At 35.5% G+C, this 10820-nt stretch overlaps 1 protein-coding gene across 11 annotated transcripts in view; it reads right to left on the bottom strand.

Annotated features, from left to right (window-relative positions):
• ddx3xa (DEAD-box helicase 3 X-linked a) overlaps positions 1 to 10820 on the bottom strand; it is a 63774-nt gene that overhangs the window by 19024 nt on the left and 33930 nt on the right. For all 11 annotated transcript variants that reach the window (XM_039745110.1, XM_039745115.1, XM_039745116.1 and 8 more), the window contains 6 exons: positions 6900 to 7029; positions 6362 to 6481; positions 5865 to 5964; positions 5479 to 5614; positions 5277 to 5374; positions 753 to 851 (listed from right to left, as the gene is read on the bottom strand). In XM_039745110.1, coding sequence (XP_039601044.1) covers positions 753 to 851; positions 5277 to 5374; positions 5479 to 5614; positions 5865 to 5964; positions 6362 to 6481; positions 6900 to 7029 — 683 coding nt within the window. The remainder of the gene's footprint in view (positions 1 to 752; positions 852 to 5276; positions 5375 to 5478; positions 5615 to 5864; positions 5965 to 6361; positions 6482 to 6899; positions 7030 to 10820) is intronic.

The following is a 10820-nucleotide window of genomic DNA, read 5'->3' as shown; positions in this document are numbered from 1 at the left end:
TCCAAAACCAAAGGATTTGGGAATACTTTCGTCAACCTTGTTTCATTTTTTAAATTGTATAGTCTATACACTACATATTTGGCAAAAACTTTATAAAAAGGCATTGGCAATATATTTTTATTACAAAAGTTTTACACAATACAGATATTTTGGAATTAATCTGATTAAAATGGTATTTATGAAAACAGTGAAACCTACGAAAACTTTTAACCTATGAAATTGGGCCACCTGATGCACCCAAGCTGAACTCAGTCTGAAAAGTATATGCGCATAGATTATAAACAATTTTTAATCATACCATGTTATTTTATGGCAACACTACCCACCCCTATGATTTTCCTAACCTCAGTGAGGGCAAAACAGCTTTTTAAAAACCTATCAAACCAACTAACTTACATATTATAACAGAAAAAAACAAGATTACATTTTTTAATGTTAAAATTAAAGCTTAAACCACAGTCTGTGTTACTACATTTGAAAATCTTTAAGAAAATTTGTGAATATAAAAGATTAGTACTTGGGTTAACATTAGAGCATTTAGGATTAAAATCCTACTCTTAATTAGTAACAAATCCCTACTCTAAACTTCCCCCTAAAAATATTTACTTAAGCTGAAGTTACCAGGCATATTACAAAAAAAAAAAAAAATTTTTTTAAATACATAAAATTGAAAATACTGGCCATTAAATTGAAATGTACAAAAATAATGCATACAGTAAATACATTTAATGTATTCATTTTCAGATCCATACCTTTCTAGCTTCATCATAGATCTGTAAAGCCAGTTCTCTAGTTGGGGCCAATATTAAAGAGATGGGATACTGCTTACGACGGCCGTATTTTCCATTTTCCTAAATTAATAAAATAAAAATAAAAAATGTAAAATATCAATTTAAAGCTTAACACATTTATGGACAGAGTATGATTTTGCTTTACAATAAGGCTTTTAAAAGGAAACACCTGCTCTTTTGTCCAACAGACACCTGCATTTTATAATTGTGTTTTCTGAAGACTTCTAATCCTCCTCCTCAGCCTAATCCACTATTCTGAAATTGCCAAACTACACTAACCATTAATTGGTTAATTTATATACCACAGCCTGCTACAAAAACAACCCTGAGACAGCACACCAAAGAGACCAGTCACAGCAATAAATTACAAGAATATTTTACCTTTCATTCTTTAAAACTTTGTTTCATCAACAGTAAACTTGCCATGTGTAAAATTTTTTGTGCCCATACTTCCCAATACCAGCTTTATGAGATCATGCTCATAAGAAAATGTGATTAAACATGTTAGTACTGCACTGGATATATCTGCAGCTCTCTCTCGAAAGGACAAGTTGGGAAGCAGTCATGTCCCAAAATTAATACCTTGCAAAAATGAACCAATTTTTCTGAATAGTATTCACATACTGTATGTCTGCTGAAGATCACCACAAAAAAAATTGGATAATTCCTATAACTGACTTTAGAAGTTGTTAGAAATACATGGAAGGTTCAAACAGATTGCCCTTTACATTGTAAATAAACTCGTCTGTGAAGAATCGCACGGGCCTGCAATATAAACAGCACAGATTCAACCAGTGTACACTTAGAAAGGATATGCTGCTGTTTGTGTGCACTACAATGGACACTGAGAAAAGTAGGCAGTTGTCTGAAGGTAGGCAGGAAGAAAATCATGGGCAATCATATTTAACAAGTTCCTGTATAGAGAATATTGTTAATGTAAAAAGAGAAACAGTCAAGGGAAAAAAAATTGGATAGCTGACAAGCATTGTTCAAATTTGATAAAATCTTAATCCATGATGTACCATTCATTCATTAATTGCAGTTGTTAACTGTAATATGCTCTCTAACTAGAAACTGTCAGGTTCTGTAGTGGGACATCAGACTGCTTCAGTCTTAATATCATTTAACAGAATCATTTACATGTCCTAATAATGAAATGCCTTATTGTCATCATGACATTTTTATCTTAAGTCAGATACTCTTTAGTTATTCTGGTGTTTCTAGAGTTTGTTACAGTATTTATTCACTGAGCTTCTGTAAAAAGTTAATTTCCCTCTTGGGACAACAGTAATTTATAGTGATAAGTTAAAAATGTATACTAGGGAAACATTTAAGCATAGGTAGGTACCATGTCCTAGCATGAAACTGAGATGGTTTCACTGCCCCAAATACTGAACTCACTTTCTCAAAGTCATTTATTCGTGTATAGCACACAGCAGTTAGGATTTCCTCAGAACAAGCCTATATATTCTTTATAACCTCCATTTTTGCTCGCAGTAGCACCCAATGGAGCATGCATCGCGTGAAGTATAAACCTGGCCTAAATCCTTCTAACACGATTCAGTTAAGCTACTGGTATATCCAAAGAATTGTTTTAAATGGGCTAAACTACATTTAATGTGGATTCCAATGCAAACAACATTAATTTGAAATTGGTGAGTCATTCATATGCCAACCCCTTTAATACTACCACCAAGAGTGTGGAACAAATCATGCAAACAGGAAGCAGTGAAGATCAAATGTGTGTTGTGCATATTGTAGCAGTGAATGAACAAAAGCATCTGAGAATTTTGTAGTAACCTGTACTTTTCAGCTCAAGCGAGGAGAGTACCTGCTTTTGAACAAGTAGGGGACAAACCTTAGTGAATTCATGCTTCCAGTCTGCAAGAAATTATACTGTTCTTGTATTTAATTCTATTAATTTTACCTCAGGAAGACACTGGTGCTATAGTTAGCACAGTTGTCCCACAGCTAATGTCCTATGTATGACCATAATAAATCTGTCCAGCATAGTTGGGAAACTCTTCCCTAGCCATCAGGAACACTCAAGACCAATGCACCATTACGATCTACTCAAAACTTGTTCAGTTTATCCTTCACCACTGACTTCAATGCATTACCTGGACTTCAGAGAATATCCGAATATTTCCGCAATTTTGCTGAACTTAATGCTAAGCAAATTCAGCCAGGTTCACTCTTCACCTACAGACCCTCTTTGTGCCGGAGCAGAAGGAAGCCAACCTAATGATTCAAGATAAACCAGGGCAATACCAATTCAGGGCAACAACTACTCTAAATAATTCTCTGTATATATGAAATCAATCTTGCATTAGCAGGTAATTCTTCATTGTGTGCTTAATTCTCAATATCAGTTAAAAAAACTCTTTCCTTCCTTAACTAAAACAAAAATGTGTGCTCTCTCTTTTATATTATGTATTTTTAATTTTATATAAACACACACCTTCCCTGAAATCTGTGGCCTTTGTGTACACCACACTAGTAACTTAATGTGAACAGAAATGTTTCTGCAAGTTGTAATGCTGCCTTCTCCAATTACTGCCAGGCTGCTACCTATTTAAAAGGACCTTGATGAGCAAGGCCCACCCAGTTCTATTCTTTGTTCCCAAACATCTTGAAGAAACCACCATTTCTACTCCGTTCAAACAATGCACATTAGGTCTTCAAAATCCTGTGCTCTCTCTTACTACCAGGCTAGCATATCGACTTTACTTAAATGTACAGTATTTACCTTGCAGTTAAACTCAAAAGACACAGACTAGCACCAATCGCATACCATTTGACAATTAAATGTTGGAAGGCAACTCAACCACACACTACAGGTAATAAAATCCTGTTGAATGTCAAATCACTCAACAAAATAAAACTCCTTAATAGGCCCGATACCAATGTTGAAGGTACAGGGGTAATGGAAAAAAATGCACACAACTACTGTTGCACTAGGTTGTGGTGTATGACAAGGTGCTATAGCACTGAAAAGGAGTGTCGAACCAGTTTTCCAAATATTTATGGCTCCTATGCATTACCAATTAACATGGTTGCATAATTATTTTCAGATTAAGCAATTCCAAGGTAAATATTAGAAATAGAAATTTAGACTTAATATACTTTTTTCATTACCATTTCAAAGACAGCAATTCTGCAAATCCAACACATTCCATAACATTGCTTGACCTCCTTAACACTAGACAAGAGCGACACTCTGGCTGTAAAAACAGTGCCAAAAGTGTTCATCCTGGGCAACTGTATAAAGAATAGAGGATTACTCTGGCTGTAGTAGAAGTGCCAACACTATTGGCACTGAGCATTGCTTGGGAAACACTGCAGGCGTGTCTTGTGCAAGTGACAGACCCGAGTGTTACCCTGGCCAGGGGTTGCCAACTTCTGTTCTGGAGGACCACCGTGGCTGCAGGTTTTCATTCCAACCCTTTCCTTATTTTCAGATACTGTATGATGGACACAGTTTGCTGGTCATGTTTTGGCTCATTATTGTTTGGCAGCTAATTAAGGAAAAAGAAACAAGGGTCCGAGTCTTCAAGAGCAAGTCAATTAAAATGAATTAATTTCATAGGTCACTAATTAAGAAAAAGGGCGAGAATGAAAACCTGCAACCACGGTGGCAATCCAGGACCAGAGCGGACGACCCCTGACTCAGGCAACAGTGCAGACAAAACCTCCTAGCCTCATAGTGGCACCCCTTAAGAAATGTTTTTCAGCAGCACGGGTGTGCACATTCTTGACAGGGATACAAGCAGTGATGAAGTAAAGATCTTCAGGCAGAGAAAATAAAAATGGACTGGGAAATCTAAAGCGATTCTGACAAAACCAAAAGTGACGCTTGTTGTGAATTGCACATGTGCTGATCAGTCTGGTAAAAAAATCTGTAAGGAATCACACTACTATTATCCCAACTAACGCTGGACTGTGTATTTAATCATGCTTAATACCATATATACTGTCAAAATGTCCTTTGTATGGTATTTTAAGTGTTATTTTTATTAATCATTTATACTTTCTACACTTCTGACTTTCTACTCATGTTTTGCACATTTTACAGTACAAAGATCAAATTTAATATTTAATTTTTCAAGCCAAAAAAGTAACGCTTTTAATGTTTTTTTAAAGAAGAAAATGTAATTGTAAGGAGGGTTAAAGCAAGGGTACTGCTTCACAAAGGGTGAAAAAAAAAAAAATAATCGATTTACAAAAGTAGTCAAGTGAATTTTTTTTTTTTTTTTAATGTTACGTAAACAAGGAAACCTAACAAACATTGCTTGAAATTTCAATACTTTTGAGTACAGCTTGAAGGAAGCACACAGTGGAAAAGTTTGTTCACACAAAAATATTCTTAGCAAAAGGACACACTTCAGTTTAGCCTAAAGTTTATTAAAAAAAAAAATAAAAACATATCCCACATACAAAGGCTGAGGTTTAAACTAAACCAAAGACTGTTAAGTACACAATTACCTGAGAGTTTGCTTTTAAAGTTTTCAAAGCCTCTCCAGGTCCCTCAGTATATATCTGACTTAGAACTGGAAGTAAAAATGCAGCAGTTTTTCCAGAACCTAGTTGAAGAAGAAAGCATCACAGTCAGGAATTTTTATTTTTTTGAGGTTTTGTGGAATCAAATGCCATGCACATACAAGCCTTTAAAAATACATTTAATTACCTGTTTGTGCACATGCCATTAAGTCCCTCTTGGATTTAATGATTGGAATTGCATGTTTCTGAACAGGTGTAGGGCGGGTATAACGGCTCAGAGTTATGTTACCCATTATGATTTCGCCCATATCTAAATCCTGGAACTGGAAGAAAAAAAGCGTATACATATAATAAAGTATTCCAAAGCAGTTTGCTATGGCCCTAGTTAAAAATACACAAAACTTTCTAGGTCAAAGTACAGACAAGAAAATGCTTCTAATAAAGAACACTTAATCCTTGGAGTAACACGGCACATGGCTTTAAAAAAAAAAAAAAAAAAGAAGCAGGTTATCTAAAATGCATATGGTTGAGTGTAGGGGATTGTAACAAATTATATATAAAGTATTTACTTACACTTTCTATATGAGGAGGGCAACTTGAACCAGTGGCTTCAACGGGAATGTCATCATATTTCTCAAAATTAATTCCTGTGTTACTTCCAGAGAAAAGCTCTCTTTAAAAAAAAAAAAAAAAATAGAAAGACCTTATGAACTCCACTCTAAAGGATTTGTCGGCATTTATCCATTTTAAGCATAGTCCCTAAAAACAGCCAACTCAAATTAAGGTGCATCCAAGGTAATCAACACATCAATGTTCACTATCAAATGCCATTTACTTATTTAAAAAAAAAAACACCTTTTCCTGCCACTGTACATAAATGAACAAATTAGAAAAACCCAAACTTATGTTCTCAATATACAAGTTGAAGGATGTTCCTGCCCAAACCACAGAAGTGTCATCTTTAATACATATACATAACCATTGGCTCACCACATTGAGAAATATGCTTTGAACGGACATTAACATGTATTTTTCCATTTACAGAAATGATTAAAGCACAGTTTTCTTACTGCTCAAGGCGGTCATTAGGCGAGAGGGGCTTGGACCAATCATCATCATCTCGAGAGTTATCTTCAATCCACCGGCTATTTCCACCACCTTCTCGGGAGCCAAATCCTCCACGTTCATATCTACTCAAAATAAAGATTTTATTTACACATTGTAGGCAGTCAAAAGTACTGAAAAATGTCTATCCTAGTACACACAAATTTGCAAACATACAAGTGTACCATCATGTATAAAAATATGCATTATATTGTTGGTCTTGTACAGCTCGGTCTATATTAACCAATCAGCTACACTAAACCTCCATCACTGAAAAAGTACAATTTGAACTTAAGGCAATATTATATTCAAATAGGAGCCAAAGCAAGTTTACGAAGGGAAAAAAAGGTATTTACAAATGTGTGAGCAAGAGACAAAGCCAGCGCTTTCATTCATGGTACAAACATACTTGCAAAACAAATTCCCTAACAAAATGGTATATTAATTACTACGTGTGAGAGAGTGAAAGTCTAGAAAGTGCTCATACAAAATACACCAACTTACCGTGACCTTGAACTTCCTCTGTCATTAAAAAAGGATGACTTCCCTCTATCGTTGCGACCACCAAAGCTGGTGTAGGGGTCCCTTTGTTCTTTGGAAGTGTTCCAGCCATTGTCTTTATCATAACCAAAACCTACAGTTAGAAGAACAAGTTGTAATCTAGTGAGAATATTAGACCGAGTACTGTTTGAAATACCTACAAAACAATTAACTGGTTCCAAAAATAAAAAAGATCTCAAATAGTAAAATAATTCAACCATAATTTTATTTTCTGTTTCAACCACAATCTTTTTCAAATAGAATGCACTTTTGTCTTTTAAGGATACCTCAGCAAAAAATATCCTTGATTTATAATTTACATGGTTCTAAAAACAGGATTATTCAGTCAATTTGTGTAACCTATAATGCTGTTAATGGAAGCGTCTGAAGGGAAAAAAAAAAAAAAATGCACCTGTTGGTTAAGTAACTGAATCACAAAGTCGGTGAAAGGAGATTTGACAATGAAATAGCATTTCAAACCAAAATAAAAATTCAAGCTATTAAACAATGAAGTATGTCTAAAGCTGAGTAGGGTTGCTAGACTACTAGAAAAGGGATACAGGTGCAATTCTAATCAGAATTATTCACTCAACCTTAATCCTTGCATATATACGAGCCACAACTGAAAACCATTCCTTTTGCACTGAACAACATGGACGTTTAACATTACGTTAAAAAGGTTTGTGAAAGGTCAGTGTGTCTGCAGCTAAAGAAAAAAATGGAAAAAAAAAAATAATTAAAAAAAAAACCAAAAAAAAAAACAACAAAATGGAACTAAACGTAAAATTGGTATACAACTCGCAGCATTAAAATGTTAAGTGGAAAACATAAATGAAACTTCAGTTTACTGTTGATAATCGGAAATAAGGAAAAAAAAATGCTATCAATAAAGAACAAAAAACAGAAAGCTAAGGCTAAAAACAAGCTGCAAGTCACATTCATTCCTCTGTAGTGCCCCTGTATTCAAGCCAAATTATTCCATCCCTTGTGGCATTCTTTCCGACTAATATTTTAGCGAAACACCAAAATAGCTAATTATCTAATTTCTTAAGTTAATAATACTGCTCCTATGACTTCTCCAGATTGAGAACTACTGCTGACAATTTATATAAATGAGGAACTTCCAGCTTTGCTTATTTCGAAGATTTCAGTCAACATGCCTCAATTATATTTCTTTAAGTATACAATTTTATATGGCTCCTACAAATACATTTCAAAAACCAGGACACCACTTTAGACGAATGGAAATTCACTACCAAGGTACCTGAACGGTACCACGGTTTGGTGGATAAATCAATGGACTTGAAGCATATTAAGGAGTCTCTGCTAAAGTAATTTGTTCACTAAGAGGCAGAAATTGAATGTCAGTTTTGTCGGAACCTGTTAAATATTTGTATGCAAATAGATGAAGGCATTGGCACAATGACCTTAGAGTAAACCGCTAAACTATTTACTCTGTCATTCAAGCAATCAAGAAAAAAAAAATTCTAATTATCAATTTGACTACCAAATGCATCTAACAAATCAATTTTACTTACACAATTTCTAGCAAAAGTACCTAATATGTATTAAACGACGCATACAGGCTAACATTTTAGAACAAAAGCTTTATCAAGTACTGTACTCACTTTATGGAAAACTGTCCAACAAAATTTCAAATCAAACACAACCAGATGCAAATGAAATTTGGTAAGGGCCAAACTTTATAACAAGTCCAGCAGAAAACATTTTTGCCAAGGAAAACTTGAATAATAAAGATCAAAATAAATCAAGTGAGGCGTCAACTTAATGTCGTATTGTCGTGAAATAAACCTAACTTTAGAAGTCGCACAAATTACAGACTGGAGGAAATCTTATTTTAATATTTCCAACTAATTGCACACATGTTAATTTCAATTACTATATTCTGCAATATGAAAAAGATGGCCAAGACTTTCTGACAAATTCTCAGTTGTACGCATTAGCAACAACAACTTCCAACAGTTGATATTTCACACAACTTTAATTTTCAACAAGTTAAGAAATTTACACATGGTGCAACATTTGGGGACTTAGTGACTGGTTTAAAAGCTAAAACATGCTTACACTTCAACTTATTACAAACAGTAAGTTATCACACATTTAGACAGCATTAAATGAATGGCATAAAAAACACAGCCCAAATACATTTTTAGTGGATAAAAAACTACTCCAACTGAAGCAATGCAAAAAAAAAACAAAACAAAATGGCATTGACCGATATCCTATAGTTATTTGATAGATATAGATGCTTACATAATTGTGTTTTCTCTTCCAATAAAATTTCCATATCCAGAACTGACTTTATTCATTTATGGTTAACTTCTCTAAAGCAGCAGCTGAAGGGTGCTGCTTGATAAGCTTCTTGTGCACACTCCCTTTCCATAGCATTGGATTTGTATCCAAGCAGCTGACAGATGAGAAAAATTTTCCGCAAATCTCAATGTAAAATTGAAACTAACTCATAATTGAAGCAGCACTGAATGCTTCCTTCCCCGAGATGCATATACAAAGGCATCAAATATACTGTTACCCAACATGACGACACAAACTAGGTTATGTTCATACTAACTCTTAGGGCGGATGTTGACAACCGAGGTTGAGGGCACCTGTCAACAAAAAGTCGACATCCGGGGTAGAGGGCGATATCTAATAGTTGACAAAAACTCAGCGTTATGTAAAAGGTATTCCCCCACTTTGCTTGGAGGAATGTCAGACTTGTTGACTCTGCATCTAATCCCTACGTGTGCCAAAGTTATGAAATAAACAAAAGGCAAGATGGCATTGACATCCCTCAAGGGAGCGAAGCAAGTGCAGAAAACAAAATACTCAGACAATGTTTGGCGTATTACCGCCAAGTTGGACTGATTTTTCAGAATCTGTTTTTGTTGAGGGTTATCAAGTGATCGAGCAGAAGAGTGAGGAACTGGCATTAGCTGATCAGACACCAGTCGTTGCTGCCCCAGCTGATGCACCTATGGCAAGGTTCGCCTGGGAGGAACACCCAGATATCGACTAATGGGAGACAACCTGGCTACTCGACTTCACATGACTGCATTGGCTTGATGTTTGACAACTGATTACCAGCCGCTGAACTATTTCAGGCTGTTCTTTCATGAGGCTGCCTTTCATCTGTCAGACAAAACAAGGCATGCCAAGCAATTTTTGGAATCGTGGGGTGCACATGCACCACATTCTCATTTTTCAAAATATAAATGCACAACAGACGACGAGATAAACGGCTTTGTGGCATTAGAAATAAGAGATGAGACTGGACTCGCGATATAACTTCAGGGAGCACTGGTCATAACGTGCTTTTACCCTGGTGGCCTTGGACAGGTTATGCTTTGAGATAGGTACGTGCTCCTTCCTGCAAAGTTTTATTAATTTCTGTGATAACCAGAAGCAAATCCCAAGGGGTGAGCCAGGGTATAACCCCCATGTATAAAATTCAGCCTCTGCCTGACATTGTGGAACCAACATATAAAGAATTTTATCAGCCTGGCCATGGTTTGTCTGTGGATGAATCTATGATTAAATATAAGTGATGCCTTTATGCCCCTTTATGCAAAGCAAGGAAGGCCATCACAAAGAGCAGTGCCAGACAGGCGGACTGAGTGCATTTTTCCTTCAACATAAAAGGACAAAAAGTACAAACCCGACTGTGTTGGGTGCAGTTACAGACAATAGAAAAGGAGACACCACTGAAACACACTGTAAGCAGTGCAATGTGGAAATGCATGCAATTAAACTTTGCTGTGTAACATGTATGTGATATGTATTGAAATCATATAGTATGCAGGCTCATACAACATGCAAGATAGTAACATTTGTCAAAAATAAATAATTTTGTTGATTTGATGGGTT

This window comes from Polypterus senegalus, chromosome 2, assembly GCF_016835505.1.
Source record: "Polypterus senegalus isolate Bchr_013 chromosome 2, ASM1683550v1, whole genome shotgun sequence".
NCBI lineage: Eukaryota > Metazoa > Chordata > Cladistia > Polypteriformes > Polypteridae > Polypterus > Polypterus senegalus.
The sequence above is the reverse complement of the archived record's forward strand: the minus strand, read 5'-3'. Positions and strand labels throughout refer to the sequence as shown.